We start from the raw sequence: 21,146 nt of genomic DNA on the forward strand, positions 1-21,146 counted from the left end.
ATTTCCAGATTGATTTCCAAAGTACCGTTTTACATTCTCAAACAGTGATGTAGAAGGGCCCAAATCCTCCTCATCCCTGCCAAGAGCTGTTATTATGTCTTTTTGATTATAGCCACCCTAGTGGGTGTGAAGTGGCATCTTGTTGTGGGCTTGATTTTCACTTTCCTAATGACTAATGATGTCTGGCATGTTTTCATATGTGTGTTTTCCATCTTGTTATCTTCTTTTGGAAGGCGTCTGTTCAGATCTTTTGACTCTTTTGACCTAGTTTTTAATTGGTTGTTCATTGCCCTTATTGTTGAATTTTAAAAGAGTTTTACCTATATTTTAGATATCCATCCTGTGTCAAATATGTGTTTTGCAAAGACTATCTCCTAGTCTGTGGTTTCTTTCTCATTCCCTTAAGTTTTAAATTTTAATGAAGTCCAAATCATCTATTTTTTCTTTCCTAGACCATATCTGAAAAGTCATCACCACACCCAAGGTCAGCTAGATTTTCTCCCGCATTATCTTCTGGGAGTTTAACAGTTTGGTATTTTACATTTAGGTCTATGATCTAACTTGAGTTAACTTCTTAAATTTTTTTAGTTTTTAATTGAAATACAGTTGATGTATTATATTAGTTTTGTTTGTTTGTTTTTTATTATGTTATGTTAATCCCCATACATTACATCATTAGTTTTTGATGTAGTGCTCCATGATTCATTGTTTGTGTATAACACCCAGTGCTCCATGCAGAACGTGCCCTCTTTAATACCCATCACCAGGCTAACCCATTCCCCCACCCCCCTCCCCTCCAGAACCCTCAGTTTGTTTTTCAGAGTCCATCGTCTCTCATGGTTCATCTCCCCCTCCGATTTCCCCCCCTTCATTTTTCCCTTCCTGCTATCTTCTTCGTCTTCTTTTTTTTTTTTTTTAACATAGAATGTATTATTTGTTTCAGAGGTACAGGTCTGTGATTCAACAGTCTTGTATTATATTAGTTTGAGGTGTACAACGTGATTGAGCCATTACATGCATTATGAAACACTCACCCTGAAAAGTGTAGTTACCATGTGTCACCATACAAAGTTATTACAATATTATTGACTATATTCTCTATGCTGTATTTTCCATCCCTGTCATTTATTTTATAACTGGAAGTTTGTATCTCTTAAGCCCCTTCACATATTTTGCCCTTCTCCCCTCCCCCATCATCTGGCAACCACTAGTTTGCTCTCATATTTATGAGTCTGTTTCTTTTTTTCATTGTCTTTTGTTTGCTCATTTGTTTGTTTAGTTTGTTTTTTTTTTTAGATTCGAAATACGAGTGAAATAATATGGTATTTGTCTTTCTCCATCTGACTTATTTCACTTAGCATAATACCTTCTAGGTCCTTCCATGTTGTATCAAATAGCAAGATTTCATTTTTTTATGGCTGAGTAATATACCATTGTGTATATATGTCACATCTTCCTTATCCATTCACCTATTGATGAATACTTAGGTTGCTTCCATGTATTGACTATTGTAAATAATGCTTGCAATAAACATAGGGGTGCATATATCCTTTTGAATTCATGTTTTTGTTTTCCTTGGATAAATACCCAGAAGTGAAATTACTGGATCATACGTTATTTCTATTTTTACTTTTTGGGGAGCTTCCATACTGTTTCCATAGTTGATACACCAATTTACATTCCCACCAACATTGCACAAGGGTTCCCTTTTCACCACATTCTCCCTAACACTTGTTATTTCTTGTCATTTTGATTCTAGCCATTCTGAGTGGAGTGAGATAATATCTCATTGTAGTTTTGATCTGCATTTCCCTGATGCTGAGTGATGAGCATCTTTTCATGTGTCTGTTGGCCATCTGGATGTCTTCTTGGGCAAACGTCTGTTCAGATTCAGTGCTCATTTTTTAATTTGTTATTTGTTTTTGTGATGTTGAGTTGTATCAATTCTTTATATATTTTGGTTAGTAAGCTCTTATCAGATATATCATTGGCAAATATCCTCTCCCATTCAAAAGGTTGCCTTTTTGTTTTGTTGATGGTTTCCTTCACTGTGAAAAAGTTTTTTAGTTTGATATAGTCCCAGGAGTTTATTTTTGCTTTTGTTTCCCTTGCCTGAGAAGACATGTCTAGGAAAAATATTGCTAAGGTTGATGTGCAAGGGTTTGCTGCCTATGTTTGCTTCTAGGAGTTTTATGGTTTTAGGTCTCAAATTTAGGTCTTTAATCCATTTTGAGTTTATTTTTGTGTATGGTATAAGACAGTGGTCCAGTTTCATTTTGGCACATGCCTGTCCAGTTTTCCCAACATTTATTGAGGAGACTGTCTTTTCACCATTGTATGTTTTTGCCTCCTTTGCCATAGATTAATTGATCATATGATTGTGGATTTATTTCTGCACTCTCATTTCTATTCCATTGATCTCTGTGTCTGTTTTTGTGCCAGTACCATACTGTTTTGGTTACTATAGCTTTGTAGTATAGTTTGAAATCTAGACTTATACCTCCAGCTTTGTTCTTCTTTCTCAAGATTTTTTGACTATTCAGGGTCTTTTGTGGTTCCGTACAAATTTTAGGATGTTTTTGTTCTAGTTCTGTGAAAAGTACTACTGGCATTTTGATAGGGACTGCATCCAACAGGTAGATTGCTTTGGGTAGGATGGACATTGTAACAATACTAATTCTTCCAATCCAAGAGCATAGCATGTCTTCCTATTGGTTTGTGTCATCTCTGGTTTCTCTCATCAATATATTACCGTTTTCTGGGTATAGGTCTTTCACTTCCCAAACACTCTTCTAGCCTCTGATGTATCAGTTTGCTAATGCCCCATTTGTCAGAGCAGGTCCCATGCCCAACCCAGGCTGAAGTAGGCTATGCCTCTCAGTGGAAGGATCTGCAGGTCCCACTGCAAGGACATGGAGGCAGGGAGGGGAACAGGTGTGGCTGGCCGCCTGTGGCCATTGCTAGCACTTCGTGTCTCTGATCATGGGTGAAACCAATCTTGCCTTATTTGTGAAAAAGCAAACACATTTTTTGATGTAATGCAATGTGTAGAAAATTTATCTGCTGCCAATACAGGACAATTGGTAGCATCTGGTGGGTTTCTTTTTTTTTTTTTTTTTTTAAATTTTATTGTTATGTTAATCCCCATACATTACATCATTAGTTTTAGATATAGTGTTCCATGATTCATTGTTTGTGCATAACACCCAGTGCTCCATGCAGAACGTGCCCTCCTCAATACCCATCATCAGGCTAACCCATCCTCCCACCCCCCTCCCCTCTAGAACCCTCAGTTTGTTTTTCAGAGTCCATTGTCTCTCATGGTTCTTCTTCCCCTCTGATTTCCCCCCCTTCATTCTTCCCCTCCTGCTACATTCTTCTTCTTCTTTTTTTCTTTCTTAACATATATTGCATTATTTGTTTCAGAGGTACAGATCTGAGATTCAACAGTCTTGCACAATTCACAGCGCTTACCAGAACACATACCCTCCCCAGTGTCCATCACCCAGTCACCCCATCCCTCCCACCCCACCCCCCACTCCAGCAACCCTCAGTTTGTTTCCTGAGATTAAGAATTCCTCATATCAGTGAGGTCATATGATACATGTCTTTCTCTGTTTGACTTATTTCACTCAGCATAATACCCTCCAGTTCCATCCACGTCGTTGCAAATGGCAAGATCTTATTCCTTTTGATGGCTGCATAATATTCCATTGTATATATATACCACATCTTCTTTATCCATTCATCTGTTGATAGACATCTTGGCTCTTTCCACAGTTTGGCTATTGTGGACATTGCTGCTATAAACATCGGGGTGCACGTAGCCTTTCGGGTCCCTACTTTTGTATCTTTGGGGTAAATACTCAGTAGTGCAATTGCTGGATCATATGGTAGCTCTATTTTCAACTTTTTGAGGAACCTCCATACTGTTTTCCAGAGTGGCTGCACCAGCTTGCATTCCCACCAACAGTGTAGGAGGGTTCCCCTTTCTCCACATCCCCGCCAACATCTGTCATTTCCTGACTTGTTCATTTTAGCCATTCTGACTGGTGTGAGGTGGTATCTCATTGAGGTTTTGATTTGGATTTCCCTGATGCCGAGCGATATTGAACACTTTTTCATGTGTCTGTTGGCCATTTGGATGTCTTCTTTGGAAAAATGTCTGTTCATGTCTTCTGCCCATTTCTTGATTGGATTCTTTGTTCTTTTGGTGTTGAGTTTGATGAGTTCTTTATAGATTTTGGATACTAGCCCTTTATCTGATATGTCATTTGCAAATATCTTCTCCCATTCTGTCGGTTGTCTTTTGGTTTTGTTGACTGTTTCCTTTGCTTTGCAAAAGCTTTTTATCTTGATGAAGTCCCAATAGTTCATTTTTGCCCTTGCTTCCCTTGCCTTTGGCGATGTTTCTAGGAAGAAGTTGCTGCGGCTGAGGTCGAAGAGGTTGCTGCCTGTGTTCTCCTTTAGGATTTTGATGGACTCCTGTCTCACATTGAGGTCTTTCAACCATTTGGAGTCTATTTTTGTGTGTGGTGTAAGGAAATGGTCCAGTTTCATTCTTCTGCATGTGGCTGTCCAATTTTCCCAACACCATTTGTTGAAGAGACTGTCTTTTTTCCATTGGACATTCTTCCCTGCTTTGTCAAAGATTAGTTGACCATAGAGTTGAGGGTCCATTTCTGGGCTCTCTATTCTGTTCCATTGATCTATGTGTCTGTTTTTGTGCCAGTACCATACTGTCTTGATGATGACAGCTTTGTAATAGAGCTGGAAGTCCGGAATTGTGATGCCGCCAGCTTTGCTTTTCTTTTTCAACATTCCTGTGGCTATGCGGGGTCTTTTCTGGTTCCATACAAATTTTAGGATTATTTGTTCCATTTCTTTGAAGAAAGTGGATGGTATTTTGATGGGGATTGCATTGAATGTGTAGATTGCTCTAGGTAGGATTGACATCTTCACAATATTTGTTCTTCCAATCCATAAGCATGGAACGTTTTTCCATTTCTTTGTGTCTTCCTCAATTTCTTTCATGAGTATTTTATAGTTTTCTGAGTACAGATCCTTTGCCTCTTTGGTTAGATTTATTCCTAGGTATCTTATGGTTTTGGGTGCAATTGTAAATGGGATCGACTCCTTAATTTCTCTTTCTTCTGACTTGTTGTTGGTGTATAGGAATGCCACTGACTTCTGTGCATTGATTTTATATCCTGCCACTTGACTGAATTCCTGTATGAGTTCTAGCAGTTTTGGGGTGGAGTCTTTAGGATTTTCCACATAAAGTATCATATCATCTGCAAAGAGTGAGAGTTTGACTTCTTCTTTGCCAATTTGGATGCCTTTGATTTCTTTTTGTTGTCTGATTGCTGTGGCTAGGACTTCCAATACTATGTTGAATAGCAGTGGTGATAGTGGACATCCCTGCCGCGTTCCTGACCTTAGGGGGAAAGCTCTCAGTTTTTCCCCATTGAGAATGATATTCGCTGTAGGTTTTTCATAGATGGCTTTTATGATATTGAGGTATGTACCCTCTATCCCTATACTCTGAAGAGTTTTGATCAAGAAAGGATGCTGTACTTTGTCAAATGCTTTTTCTGCATCTATTGAGAGGATCATATGATTCTTGTTCTTTCTTTTGTTAATGTATTGTATCACGTTGATTGATTTGCGGATGTTGAACCAACCTTGCAGCCCAGGGATAAATCCCACTTGGTCGTGGTGAATAATCCTTTTAATGTACTGTTGGATCCTATTGGCTAGTATTTTGGTGAGAATTTTTGCATCCATGTTCATCAGGGATATTGGTCTGTAATTCTCCTTTTTGATGGGGTCTTTGTCTGGTTTTGGGATCAAGGTAATGGTGGCCTCATAAAATGAGTTTGGAAGTTTTCCTTCCATTTCTATTTTTTGGAACAGTTTCAGAAGGATAGGTATTAATTCTTCTTGAAATGTTTGGTAGAATTCCCCTGGGAAGCCATCTGGCCCTGGGCTTTTGTGTTTTGGGAGATTTTTGATGACTGCTTCTGTTTCCTTAGTGGTTATAGGTCTGTTCAGGTTTTCTATGTCTTCCTGGTTCAATTTTGGTAGTTGATACATCTCTAGGAATGCATCCATTACTTCCAGGTTATCGAATTTGCTGGCATAGAGTTGCTCATAATATGTTCTTATAATTGTTTGTATTTCTTTGGTGTTGGTTGTGATTTCTCCTCTTTCATTCATGATTTTGTTGATTTGGGTCATTTCTCTTTTCTTTTTGATAAGTCTGGCCAGGGGCTTATCAATCTTGTTAATTCTTTCAAAGAACCAGCTCCTAGTTTCGTTGATCTGTTCTACTGTTCTTTTGGTTTCTATTTCATTGATTTCTGCTCTGATCTTTATGATTTCTCTTCTCCTGCTGGGTTTAGGCTTTATTTGCTGTTCTTTCTCCAGCTCCTTTAGGTGGAGGGTTAGGTTGTGTACTTGAGACCTTTCTTGTTTCTTGAGAAAGGCTTGTATTGCTATATACTTTCCTCTTAGGACTGCCTTTGCTGTATCCCAAAGATTTTGAATAGTTGTGTTTTCATTTTCATTGGTTTCCATGAATTTTTTTAATTCTTCTTTAATTTCCTGGTTGACCCATTCATTCTTCAGTAGGATGCTCTTTAGCCTCCATGTATTTGAGTTCTTTCCGACTTTCCTCTTGTGATTGAGTTCTAGTTTCAAAGCATTGTGGTCTGAAAATAGGCAGGGGATGATCCCAATCTTCTGGTACCGGTTGAGACCTGATTTATGACCTAGGATGTGATCTCTTCTGGAGAATGTTCCATGGGCACTAGAGAAGAATGTGTATTCCATTGCTTTGGGATGGAATGTTCTGAATATGTCTGTGAAGTCCATTTGGTCCAGTGTGTCATTTAAAGTCTTTATTTCCTTGTTGATCTTTTGCTTAGACGATCTGTCCATTTCAGTGAGGGGGGTGTTAAAGTCCCCCACTATTATTGTATTGTTGTCGATGTGTTTCTTTGCTTTTGTTATTAATTGACCTATATAATTGGCTGCTCCCATGTTAGGGGCATAGATATTTACAATTGTTAGATCTTCTTGTTGGATAGACCCTTTAAGTAGGATATAGTGTCCTTCCTCATCTCTTATTACAGTCTTTGGTTTAAAATCTAATTTGTCTGATATAAGGATTGCCACCCCAGCTTTCTTTTGGTGTCCATTAGCATGGTAAATTGTTTTCCACCCCCTCACTTTCAATCTGGGTGTGTCTTTGGGTCTAAAATGAGTCTCTTGCAGACAGCATATCGATGGGTCTTGTTTTTTAATCCAATCTGATAGCCTGTGTCTTTTGATTGGGGCATTTAGCCCATTTACATTCAGGGTAACTATTGAAAGATAGGAATTCAGTGCCATTGTATTGCCTGTAAAGTGACTGTTACTGTATATTGTTTGTGTTCCTTTCTGGTCTATGTTGCTTTTAGGCTCTCTCTTTGCTTAGAGGACCCCTTTCAATATTTCTTGTAGGGCTGGTTTCGTGTTTGCAAATTCCTTTAGTTTTTGTTTGTCCTGGAAGCTTTTTATCTCTCCTGCAATTTTCAATGACAGCCTAGCTGGATATAGTATTCTTGGCTGCATATTTTTCTCATTTAGTGCTCTGAATATGTCCTGCCAGTCCTTTCTGGCCTGCCAGGTCTCTGTGGATAAGTCTGTTGCCAATCTAATGTTTCTACCATTGTAGGTTACATATCTCTTCTCCCGAGCTGCTTTCAGGATTTTCTCTTTGTCTCTGAGACTCGTAAGTTTTACTATTAGATGTCGGGGTGTTGACCTATTTTTATTGATTTTGAGAGGGGTTCTCTGTGCTTCCTGGATTTTGATGCCTGTTTCCTTCCCCAAATTAGGGAAGTTCTCTGCTATAATTTGCTCCATTATACCTTCTGCCCCTCTCTCTCTTTCTTCTTCTTCTGGGATCCCAATTATTCTAATGTTGTTTCGTCTTATGGTATCGTTTATCTCTCGAATTCTGCCCTCGTGATCCAGTAGTTGTTTATCTCTCTTTTTCTCAGCTTCTTTATTTTCCATCATTTGGTCTTCTATCTCACTGATTCTTTCTTCTGCCTCATTTATCCTAGCAGTTAGCGCCCCCATATTTGATTGCACCTCATTGATAGCCTTTTTGATTTCTACTTGGTTAGATTTTAGTTCTTTTACTTCTCCAGAAAGGGTTTCTCTAATAACTTCCATGTTTTTTTCAAGCCCAGCTAGTATCTTTAAAGTGATGATTCTGAACTCTAGATCTGACATCGTACTAATGTCCGTATTGAGTAGGTCCCTGGCAGTCGGTACTACCTCTTGTTCTTTTTGTTGAGGTGATTTTTTCCGTCTTGTCATTTTGTGCAGAGGAGAATAGATTAATGAGAGAACAAAATGCTAGCAGGGTAACAACGTCCCCAGAAAATATACTCTAAACAAATCAGAAAAGACCTGAAGCAGTGGGAAAAGAAAGGGAAAGAGAGAAAAAAGAAAAGGAAAGAAAAAAAGAAAAAAGAAAAAGATAAAGATAAAAACAAACAAAAGCAGAACAAATCAAAACAAAACAAAAACAGAATGTGATCAAATATGATCAGGCTGGATTATAGATCAGTGCCACACACTAGATTTTGGGTGTATTTTGGTCTGTTAAAAGAAAGTCCCTCCCAAAATTTTAGAGAAAGAAAAACTTATATATGTACAAAAATAAGGGTTGATATGATGAAGGGATGGAATATGACTGTAAAGATGGAAATTATAAAAAATTTTAAAAAAGGATTTGATAAGTTGTTTGAAAAAAGAAAGAAGAGGATTAAAAAAAAAAAGAAAAAAGGGAGAGAATGTGATCAGGCAGGGGAGTAAAAAAAAACCATACACTAGAGATTTAGAATATATTTTGATCTGTTAGAAGAAACTATCTCAAGATTTTAAAGAGAGAACAACTTATATATACATGCCAAAAATACGGGTAACTACTATGAAGGGATAGAATATGACTTTAAAAATGAAAAATAAAAATGTTTTTTTTTAAAAAAGGGATTGATAAGATGTTGGTTGAAAAAGGGAAAAAGAAAAATTCAAAAAAAAAGAAAAAAGAAAAAAAGACAGTTAAAAAAAATAATTAACTTTGAAAGACTAAAGAATCAAGGTAAAAAAGCCATGAATTCTATGTGCAGTATTCCCCTAGCGCTGGAGTTCTGCCGTTCTCATTGATCGGTAAACCTGGTCTTGGCTGGCTGTTCTCGCTGATCTTCTGGGGGAGGGGCCTGTTGCCGTGGTTCCCAAATGTCTTTGCCGGAGGCGGAATTGCCCCGCCCTCGCCGGTCCGGGCTAAGTAATCTGCTCGGGTTTGCTCTCGGGAGCTTTTGTTCCCTGCAAGCTTTCCGTACAGCTTTGGAGGCGGAGAGTGAAAATGGCGGCCTCCCAGTCTCCGCCCCGGCGGAGCCGAGAACTCGGGGCCCCGCTCCTCAGCGAGCCCCCAGAGAAAAGCAGTCAGTCACTCCCGTCTCCCCGGTCTCCGGCCACACTCCGCGCTCACCCGGCCTGTGACCGCGCCTTTCTCTCTGGCACCCGACCCTGGGTGGAGTCTCCAAACCCAGCAGATCCCCGCGGTGTGCTCCCCGCCGCTCCTCCCGGGGGAGGAAGGGGAGTCTCCCCGGATCTGCCGCTTGTTGGGTCCCTGCTGGAGGAGCAGTGGCCCGACTGTGCCGCGGATCACGGTTTATGACAACCCCGAGCTGAGAGCCCGCGCCTGGGCTCCGTCTCTGCAGCCGGCTTCCCCGCTCCGATCCCTGGGAGCTCTGCCGCACTCAGGCACCCCCGGTCTTTCTGTGACCCCGAGGGTCCTGAGACCACACTGTCCCGTGAGGGTTCCACCCCCCACTTCGCCACCAGAGTGACGTCCCTCAGCAGAACCGACTTCTAAAAGTTCCGATTTTGTGCTCCGCGGCTCTATCACTTGCCAGAAGCGGCCGACGGAGGCCCCTCCCCCGCCGTCTATCCTTCCGAATATCGCCTCGGATTCACTTCTCCGCACGTCCTACCTTCCAGAAAGTGGTCGCTTTTCTGTTCAGAGAGTTGTTGCTATTCTTTTCTTCGATCTCCTGTTGAATTTGTAGGTGTTCAGAATGGTTTGATCCCTATCCAGCTGAATTCCTGAGAGGAGACGAAATCCAGGTCTCCTACTCCTCCGCCATCTTGCTCCGCCTGCATCTGGTGGGTTTCTTAGTCTGTGGTGGGTATTGCATTAGGAAACCTTCTTGACAGACCCAGCGGGTTTTGTTAATGTCTCATTTTTCTCCTGAAAGCACTGTCAGTACCATGTTTCAGTGTAGCAGGTTAGCGCTAAGATACACATTTTCTCCTGACCGAATGTGGGAAATAGCAGGTGTGTCTGTTTTCTTGTAGGTGTTTGCCCAGCTACTGTGAACACGGGGGCGAATGTTCCCAGTCCTGGGACACCTTCTCCTGTGACTGCGCGCACACTGGCTACACGGGCGCGACCTGCCATTCCCGTAAGCCTCACGCCTCACTGTTCGGATTTCCGTGCAGTTCTATTTTCCCTTTCTGATTTGGTGCCTATGTGTCTGTATCAGTGCAGCTGTGTGCTAGAAAGCAACAACGAGAACCAGTAGGTATTTTAGAGACTAATTTTTGTCTGGTTCGTTTATTTATTTATTTTAGAGGTGGGGAGGGGCCGGGGGAGAGGGAGGGAGAGAATCCCAGCCCAGTGTGGAGCCCGACATGGGGCTCGATCTCATGACCCTGAGATCATGACCTGAGCCAAAATCAGGAGTCCGATGCTTAACCAACTGAACCACAAGGTGCCCTTGTCTGGTTTATTTTTAATCAATTTTATTTCCTAGTGATGTTAAGGCAGCTTGCAGAAATCCATAGTACCAAATAGGATGGAAAAAAAAAAATAGCAGGCAAAGGAAAATAAATATAGGAAGATAAAATATAACAAAAAGTGAAAAAACAAACAAACAACACCCCCCCCCAAAATACAAAAAGCAATCTAGATGACATGATGGTGTTACTTGTTCTGTTCCTTGAGTTGGACCCAACTTTGGTTCTCAAGTCCTGTCTGCCAAAGTAAAGAGGACAAATTACTGATTGTCAGTGTTTATAAAATCAAACGAAGAGAGTCTCCAGAGGAGCACGAGTAAATGTTCAGGTCCCTGGCAATCCTGATGCTCTTGGATGCTGGTGGTGGTGAACACTGGGAACTTGCCCCGTGCCTGTGGGATCCTAGTTCCCTCTAGTTCTGCATGTTTCAACTCCTTTAATCCTCAAACCTGCCCTAGAAGGTAACTGCTTTATTTTCCACACTGTACGCTTGAGGAAAGAGAGGGGTCAGCTCCTTCGACTGTGGTGACACAGCTGCCAGCCAGAGCTCTCAACCCCCTCTCCATCCCATTTCTTCCACCTTGAACACCAGTCTCTTTCCTGAAGAATTACTTTCTCAATTTCACAGCTAGCCAAACTTTATTGACCCCTAATTCATTACCTACTAGAAGTTTATGACAGAGCCCCGAGATCCTCATTGTTTTCTAATCATTGGCGTTTGTTGTTTATGTTTTTATTCTACTTTTTCCTTTTTTGTGTATCACTGCCGACATTTCTTTTTTAAAAAGTTTATTTATTTTTATTCCAATTCAATTAATTAACATATACTGTATTATTAGTCTCAGAAGTAGAGGTTAGTGAATCGTCAGTCTCATGTAACACCCAGTGCTCGTTACATCATGTGCCCTCCCCAGTGTCCATCACCCAGTTACCCCATCCCCCCACTCCCTCCCCTCCAGCAACCCTCAGTTTGTTTCCTATGATCAAGAGTCTCTAAAGGTTTGTCTCCCTCTCTGATTTTGTCTTGTTTAATTTTTCCCTCCCTTGCCCTATGCTCCTGTTTTGTTTCTTAAATTCCAATTTTGAGTGAAATCATATGATAGTTGCCTTTCTCTGATTGACTTATTTCACTTGGCAAATACCCTCTAGTTCCATCCACGTTGTTGCAAATAGCAAGATGTCATTCTTTTTGATGGCTGAGTAATATTCCATTGTGTATATATACCACATCTTCTTTATCCATTCATCTGTTGATGGACAACTGGGCTCTTTCCATAGTTTGGCTATTGTGGACATTGCTGCTATAAACATTGGGGTGCAGGTGCCCCTTTGGATCACTACATTTGTATCTTTGGCATAAATACTTAGTAGTGCAATTGCTGGGTCATAGGGTAGCTCTATTTTCAACTTTTTGAGGAAACCTCCATACTGTTTTCCAGAGTGACTGCCGACATTTCTGAGTCCCTTCTTTTGTAGCACGTCTCCTCTCTCTGGGTCTTTAGAGAGATAGCATGACATGAAAATTCACTGAGCAAAGAACGGATTGTCATGTATCCAACCTTATGTGAACTGAACCCCAGGGAAGCAGGCATCAGTGTTGGGATGGGAAGACCTGGTCCCCAGCTCAGGGGGTTCCACAGAGGAGCCAGGAGGTTCTTTCAGGCAAAGGGAGGTGACTCACCGCCCCCCCTAAAAATCCCATACGTTCACCCAGAGCAATTCTACCCGCATCTCTATTTACTATTATGGTGCCAGGTAAGAACTTGCCAAGATAACTCTATTTGGAAGGAGCTGGACTTCTGGGAAGTCTGAGGCTGAGTGACTGGTCCAGAGTTGCAGCTAGGAATGGGGGTGGCCTCCTACTTACAGTGTCTCCCCATCATATCTAACAAGTTGTCTTACACAGAGCAGATACCTACTGAATATTAATGACTAAGGAATGATTGCTAAAGTGTTATCATTAACTCTGATTTAAACATCATTCCAAACAACTCTGATTTAAAAATTCACAGGTGTTATATAAAGGGTCTTTCACTTGTGGCCTTAATAATTTGATTTGGTCTAATAACTGAATGGACTTCATTGTGATTCTTTAACTGTATACCAAAATGAAGGTGAGATATTTCCAAATCCACAGTAAGGGATCAGAGACCTTTAGTTTTTGGTGTAAGTGCCCAGTGAATGAGTCTGCATTCACATGTAGAGCAAGTGTCTTCCTAGGGTTTCCTCTTCTACCCTTGGTCCCCAGGTAGGTCCAGCCCCCACCCAAATGTAACCACTGTTATCACTTTGTGTCTGTCCCTCTGGACACTCTTCTAGGCGGTTACGAGCATATTTATGTATTTGTAGAAATATAAACATGAGTGGACAAAATACCAGCATGTCTGGGAAAGCGATCCATATTGTCTCTGTGGCCATCAGAGTAGATGGTGCGAGGTGTGCTATTGATGGGGGCCAATCTAATTTGACACACTTGACACTTGGCCATATTTTATAAAAGAATGTTGTATTTTGCAAAATCCCTGGGCAAGTGAACATTACTTTGATCTTCTTCTTCTGTGAGAAGGGAGAAAAATCCCTCTGCCCTGCCCCACCCCCTCTCCAGGATTTTCTTCATTCTTCGAAATAGGCAGAGTTTTAAAGGGCAGACAATCCAGGGAGTATAGAATGGCATCAGTTCTCCTCCCACGCTTTGCCCCCTCTGTCCCTACTAGGATCACTCTGCTCTGTGGCTCTTGCGTGGCCACTTGCTGGGACTGTGTTCATGGATGCCAGGTCTCATCCTTAGGGTGCTGAGGGATCCAGTCTGCACTGTGCCAGAACCATTACTGTACTTCTTTCCTGGCTGCCATTCGCTACTTTTCAGGTTTTCAAAGGGTCTTTCCTGTCAAGGAAATGAGTGATGCACATGGAAGGTATTACTCAGTTGATTAGTCATTTAAACTTATTCTGAACATTAATTAAGTCCATCATCTGCAGATGTTAATCGCTTGCCTTGTGGTAGCAAAACATTTATTGCACGTATAAAAAAATTCAACTAAAAATCAGGATACGTTGAAATTACCAAGAGACGTTTCATGTATATATATTTTTTTGACTTTCAATTTGCTTGAATAATCATTTGCAAAGCATTTAAGGAAATTTCTTTTAAAACACACCTTATAAATGGAATGAAGAAGAGTTGCCGATTTATAAAACTCATCTGGTAAACAATGCATTGCACCTGTAGATTGTTCTAAGTAAACAGAGGGTATAATTACTGAGTAATTTAATACATCGACATGGTTATTAGATAATAACAGATCACTTAGGGAGATGAAGCCAGCTCACTTCAGATGCTTAGATATTATGAGGCGGAATAGAAGTAGATAGCGTGAGTCCTGTTACCATGGATTTGGGAAGAATCTTGTTTCTAGAGCAGGCAGGGTTCAGATCCACACGGTGATACCTCTTAAAATCTTTCACTCCAAGCTTCAGAGTCTTCATGCTGCCTGATTGACACAGGGGACCGACCACTCCCCTAGAGAAAATGTCCCCGAGAGCAAGGCAGAATGAGTATCACTGGGGAAAGTATCCCATCACTAACGACAGGGAGGAATCTTCCCCATTGCAGCCCCTGTCTGAGATCCCTGTCCTTTGCAGCTTTGTATGAGCAGTCCTGTGAAGCCCACAAGCACAGAGGAGACTCCTCAGGGCTCTACTATATCGATTCAGACGGAAGTGGCCCGCTTGGACCTGCTCTCGTATATTGCAACATGACAGGTACGCTAATAAGCTTTATCGTGCCAGTTAAGCTTGTGTAATTGGTTGCTGTGTGCAAAACCACGAGGTTTTACTTCGTAGAGCAATGTGTTCCTGTGCAACTATATATAAGCAATATTTCATTTTCCCTAGAAACCCAGTTATAGGTGGTGGATGGATACAGGTGTGTCGTAAACAAGTTCTGCAGAGGACCAGTGCATCCGCCGTACTGAATGACAGCTGTCCATGGAATTGATGCAAATTCTAACGCCTCTTTTACACGTGTGTGTGTGTGTGTGTGTGTGTGTGTGTCGGCAGCCACATTTTCTCCTGCGCTCACATCACATTTCACCAACAGAAAGGAAAGCACCCTCCTTAACAAAACTTCCCGTGCTACTCTAGTGGTGTGGACCCAGCAGGCACTTTGACAACCGTGGAGTTTGTCCCTGCAAAGTCTGAGACACTGGTCAGGAAAGAGTCAGCTGTAAATGGTTCTCAGGTAACCATGACTTAGCTATAATTTGCTTTCTCCGCTCTGGCTATTTGTCACCTGGAGGGGGTTGCAATTTCTAGGTGGAAGGAGTTATTTGTGGGGGAATTTATGATGGCGGTTTGTGACGAGCGGAAAGTTCTGGTGCAGTTTTTATACCTCCCATCACCTCATACATAAAATCTGAGCATTTTGGCAGTGGTGAATCAAATGGTTTGATCTGAATTGGATCAATTATATCCTCCAGCCCCAAAACTATCCCCAGCTTTACACTGGATGCACATATGGTTGTTTGGGGCAAGCATTTTGTCATCGATACTGACCAAAACATTGCAGTGTGATGATAAGAGATAAATATATTGACTTACCTTTACTGAAGGATGTGTGATCTATAAAGTATGTGAGGAAACGACCAAAGGGATCTTTCTAGATATTCTCAGCTCCAGTGGTTATAACAGGCCTTCAACTTATTCAATTTCTGTTTTGTTTTGCTGGCATTATCATGGCTCAAGTGAATGCCAAGAACAGAGAAAGCTAAATAAAAATGCTGGCATCCCCATAATACATTCTACTTTTATCAATCACGTGCTTAATTATCATAGAAGTCTAGGACACATTAAAATTTTCATATATTTTGTCCTATAAGAAAAGTTCCTTATACATTGAAAAATTTCAAGATCCATAGAAAAGTGAAAATGATCCTAGCTGGCACATTGCAAAGATGAGTAAGGTTTCAATGACTGAAGCTGTTTTCTTGATAATTAACTGTTGGCAGGGTTGGTAAGGCTGAGGTCACGTTTATTAAAAAAAAAAAAGACACTTGCTGCCAAAAGGAATAACAAACAGCTAATTGCCTGATTGTCTGCAGTGTATGGTGATAATAAAGGAAAAATATTTTAATCATCCCAAGTGGACACGTGGTCCAGGCTTCACCAGGAAGCTTCCGTTGTGCATATTTATAAAGCACCTTTGGAATGTACCACTCGTTCAAAGACATTTGTTTTAATAGTGATTTCATAACATCACTGATGTGTTTTGATGGCCTGTCACTGCTGCTACCTTTTCGGAGTGAACCCACTACCAGAAGGAAGAGTAGTTATTGTCAAAGTGCAAAGAGAAAGTAAGAACAGATGCTCAGCTTTTAATTTTGGTTAACATAGGAAACTATCTGATGATAGATAAGCCGAGTTTTGTTTTTTTTTTTTCTTTTAATCCTCGAGGCAAGAAGGAGCCTCTAAATACAGGAAGGAAAAGGTAAAATCTTCCGGTTAACCCTCCTGGTCAATTTTATATACAAGATGAAGGCCTTGCAAACTGTCTCCTGAGGATGTGAATCATTTTCCTCCCCTGAGTGACTCGAAGAAATGCCCAAGTAAAGGCACAAAACTGAAGAGGTGAAAAAAAAAAGTGCCTAACAGCGTTGAACACCTCTGTCCTCGGTACCCACTCTGCGCGAGGCTCGGCGGTAACCGCGGCAGCGAGCGGAGTAGCACATACCCTCCCCCGGTGCGGTGCGCACGTCTGTGTGGGGAACCAGACAGCGGAGGGCAGCTAATGGAGCAGGTGGTCTGGTGCAGGGCGGCAGGTGCTGTGACGTGAATACAGCGGGGGCGGGGGGCACAGACGTGGAAGGGCGGGTCACAATTTTAAATAGAGGGGTCAGGAAAGCACTCAGTTTGAAAGTTACGTTTGAGCCAACCACATAAAAGAAGCAGCTTTGAGAAAACCTGAGCAAGCCTTCAAGGGGAGGGAATGCGATCCAGGGAGCCTGGTGTGTTGGACAAACGCGGGTGGAGGGACCGGAGGGTGGCCCTCGAGTCACGAAGCTGGGAAGTGACAGGTCCAGGACTCACACAGCAGAGCAGTTTGGGCCTTTAACCACCACGCTGTGCCAAGAGGGAGCAAGGAGACCGGTTAGCGGGACCCTCCAGTAGTGGAGCCAAGACGGTGGTGGCACCGAGCGGGTGGGAGCGGAGAAGGGGAGGAGGTCGGAGTCCGAATCCGTGACCGGATGTGGCTGGAGAAAGACAGGCATCCGGGAAGGCTTCCATGTTTGGATCCGAGCCCTGGAAGGAAGGTGCGGATACTATCAGCAGGGAAGAAGCAGGTCTGAAAAGGAATACCGGGATTCCCGCGGTGAATACCTGAAGTTTGGGTTGCCAGCTGCTCGTCTAGTTAGTGAGGACCTGTTGGTCATAAAAACGAGTGTAATGTGTCATCTGAAAGCCCGCTGGGTGGTTATAACATCCTTGGCAACACAAACTTCTAAAAATATATTTTGGAGAATAACTTTATACATTAATTGAACAGCCCAGCAGGCTCCCATTTGCTTTGCGGGGGCTGGTGGACACTGTGAGCATCCCACAGCAACGTGGGGCGTCTCTGGGTCCCCACACCCTTGTCCACTGTCCACTGAAGGGCAGCTCTGCTCTCGGCAGGCACGGATTCTGGGGCAGCATCCCAGGAGAAGCTGTGCTTCATGAAGCTTCCCAAGAAATTCTGATGTACACAGAGATTTAGAAGCCACCGCCCCGGGGCTGAGGATCTTTGGTTTTACTGTGTACAGCCTGCTCTGTCTCCACCAAAATTAAAATGGAAAGAGAGCAAAGGGCATCACGGAATGGAGAAATAGAACTAACGCAGATGTTAAAATTCTGGTGCCACTATTCATTTTTCTGTCCAGGCAGTTGTCCTGTTGTTCCAGTTTGTATAGGTAGCTGTGGGTGAAATTTAATGATCCACCACTGCATCCACAAAGGCAACAAGAATCGTTCACATACATTAAGATAATATCTAAGGCATTGATTGTGCAAATTAAACATCTTCCAAACTCTCTAATTTAATCTTGGAAAATCTTAGAGTTTTAAAGCACGCATACATGCGTGTGTGTATGTGTGTAGGAATTCATGAAAATTAGGGATAATAATTTAATGATTGATATTGCTATAGTTTTTATTATCAAATAATACTTAATGACTATGTATGTCGTCATATTACTTTGCAAATGACCAAGCATTAAGTACAGATCATTGTATCACAAGACCTTTTGGGTAATTAAGTTTTTTAAAGAAGTTTATAGCTGCCTTTCATAAAAGAAAACTCCTGAATTTAGTATGTTCTTATTCTATGTGATGAGATAAATGTTATAAAGTTCCATGAATCAGGATTGAGTTGGAACATGGAACACACAGACACACACACATCCTGCTTTGTTAAAAATACTGCAGAGAGGATTTCCAAATAATGTTAAACACCAAGGGTTTTTATGAAACTCAGAGCCATAGGAAAGCACCGTGCTAAAGACAGAGAAATGCAGAGGCCAATCCAAAGACAACAGATATTTCCAGAAGCTACACTGCAAAGTATTTAATCAAAAGTTTAAAAAATCCAAGGTGATCCCAGGGAAAATACAGGAATGAACCAGAGTTACAGCTGAATGGGGTCCCATGAGGTGCCCTCTGACAAACCTCATTGTTGACGGTGGAAGAACTAAGATCCTGGTCTTCTTCTCCCAGCCTGGAAATAGTTCCGCTGTGAAGTTCACCTTCTCCATGAAGCTACCATGCCTGTGGGCAATTAAATATTCTTTAATTATTACAAACAAATACACTTGGAGAAACATGCAAAAACCAAAATTCCAAACCAATGGTTAAAATTATATCCTTGGTAATAGCCTTGAAAAATGTAATGCCAAGATATGCTCTGCATAAATTTTAGTACCTTTCGTATAAAAACAACCAAAACAAAACCAAAAAGATAAACTATTTTGAAGGGACTGTTGCAATTTGTTAACAGATCGATCCCCTTTCTAAGCAGAAGAGACAGAACATAACTTCATTGATGGTGGGATGAGAGATGTGAGCTCCCTGGCTCTCCCCACTGGGGGAGTGGGGCCGTCTGTGCCCACCTGAAACCCCTCACAGTTGTCCTTTGCTGTGTTCATAGTTGTGCTCCAGATACTGGTTCCCAGACATGGCACCATGGGAACACTTGTCCAGGGAGGAGATGGCATGTGGTCAGAGCAATGACCCATGAACATCTGGTTCATACAAATCAACAGGGGGCTTGATGAACAAGCCGAGGACTCGGTCTGTTGCACACCTGCCCACTCCCCCCGTCAGATCCTGATTCATCGACTCAGCGTGTCAATAACCCAGCACTTCTTACTCATTGTTACCATGGACTCCGTCACGGTTATGCAAACCGTGCCACTGTGTTTCTTAAACAGCCTTCTTCCTGTGACAGAAAAATGCGACTGGCCTCCAGCTGGCATTGTGCTATAACAGAGGACACTCAGCCCAGTTGCTTTACATACAGCTCACGTTAATTAAAAAAAAAATACTCTACGGAATAGAGTCAAGCCATCCTGCTATGCTTTTTATGTGTGTGTATTTGTATAGATTTTCTGTTTCTTTCACCTCTGTCTTCCTGCAGCAGTTCCTGTCTCAGCACAATCAAACACCTCCCTTTCCAGTCAGACATTCAATTCAGGCATTCATTCACTCATCCTCCACACTTGACCGCTGAGCCATGGAGCTCACCTGGAAGCCCGCAGGTGCCACATCGAATTAGAGTAAGAAGAAGGAACGAACTTCTCTCATAGACCTTCAGACCTTCAGACTAGGGAGGGAGACAGATGTAATTCAGCTAACTAAACATATTATGAATATTATAAGTTTGCATTTGCTATTTTAAATACAGGCATACCTCATTTTATTGCGCTTTGCTTTACTGAACTTGGCAGATTTGCTTTTTTTTTTTTTTTTGAAACAAATTAAAGGTTTGTGTCTACCCTGGGTGGGACAAGTCTACTGGCACCATTTTCCAACAGCACCTGCTCACTTTGTGTCTCTGTGGCACATTTTGGTAATGCTCACAATATTTCTAACTTTTTTGTTACAATTATATTTGTTATGATGATCTGTGATCAGTGATCTTTGGTGTTACTATTGTAGTTGTTTTCAGGCACCATGAACTATGTGCATCTAAGACCGCGAACTTCATTGGTAAATGTTGAACGTGTTCTGACCACTATACCAACTGGCCATTTCCACATCTAGATCCCTCTCTGTCCTTGGGCTCCCTATCCCCAAGACACAACAGTATTGAAAGACCAATTAATAACCCTACGGTAGTCTCTAAGTGTTCACCTGAAAGGAAGAGCCACACGCCTCTCACTTTCGATCAAAAGCTAGACATGATTAAAGCTTAGTGAGGAAGGCATGTGGAAAGCTAAGGCCTCTTGTGCCAGTTAGCCAAGTTGTGAATGCGAAGGAAAAGCTCCTGAAGGAAATTAAAAGGGCCACCTCAGTGAACACTTGAATGATAGGAAGGTGAAGCAGCTTTATTGCTGATGTGGAGAACGTTTGGTGCATAAAAGGTCAAGCCAGCCATGACATTCCCTTCAGCCACAGCCTAACCCAGAGCGAGGCCCTGACTCTCTTCAATTCCGTGAAGGCGGAGAGCGGGGAGGAAGCTGCAGAAGCAAAGTCTGAAGCTAGCAGAGATCGGCTCCTGAGGTTTAAGGAAGGAAGCCGTGTCCGGGGCGTAAAAGTGCAGGCGAAGCATGAGGTGCCGATGGAGGAGCTGCGGCAAGTGATCCGGAAGATGGAGCTGAGGTCATTACCGAAGGCGGCTCCACCGACCCACAGATTTTCAGTGTGGATGCAAGAGCCTCCCACAGGAAGAAGATGCCATCTAGGACTCCTGGCTAGAGAGGAGAAGTCAGTGCCTGTCTTCCAAGCTTCCAAGGACAGGCTGATCGTCTTGGCGGGGCCAATGCAGTTGGTGACTTTTAACTTGTAGCAGGTGCTTCTTTATCATTTCTCAAATCCTCGGGCCCTTAGGAGTGATGGTAAATCTACTCTGCCTGTGCTCTGTAAGCGGAACAGCAGAGCCTGGAGGACAGCACATCTGTTTCCAGCATGGTTTACTGAATGTTTTAAGCCCACTGTTGAGACCCGCTAAGGAAGAAAAAAAAAGATTCCTTTCACACTATCATCACTTATTGACTATGCACCTGATCGTCGCACAAGAGTTCCGATGGAGTCGGACA

General features: G+C 42.1%; 1 protein-coding gene across 3 annotated transcripts in view; it reads left to right on the top strand.

The window, feature by feature from the left end:
- Nucleotides 1–21,146, top strand: part of LOC118527586 (contactin-associated protein-like 3) — a 180,533-nt gene that overhangs the window by 111,353 nt on the left and 48,034 nt on the right. For all 3 annotated transcript variants that reach the window (XM_078062282.1, XM_078062284.1, XM_078062283.1), the window contains exons 11-12: nucleotides 10,420–10,526; nucleotides 14,503–14,622. In XM_078062282.1, the coding sequence (XP_077918408.1) occupies nucleotides 10,420–10,526; nucleotides 14,503–14,622 (227 nt within the window). The remainder of the gene's footprint in view (nucleotides 1–10,419; nucleotides 10,527–14,502; nucleotides 14,623–21,146) is intronic.

The sequence above is a fragment of the Halichoerus grypus genome, chromosome 14, assembly GCF_964656455.1.
Source record: "Halichoerus grypus chromosome 14, mHalGry1.hap1.1, whole genome shotgun sequence".
NCBI lineage: Eukaryota > Metazoa > Chordata > Mammalia > Carnivora > Phocidae > Halichoerus > Halichoerus grypus.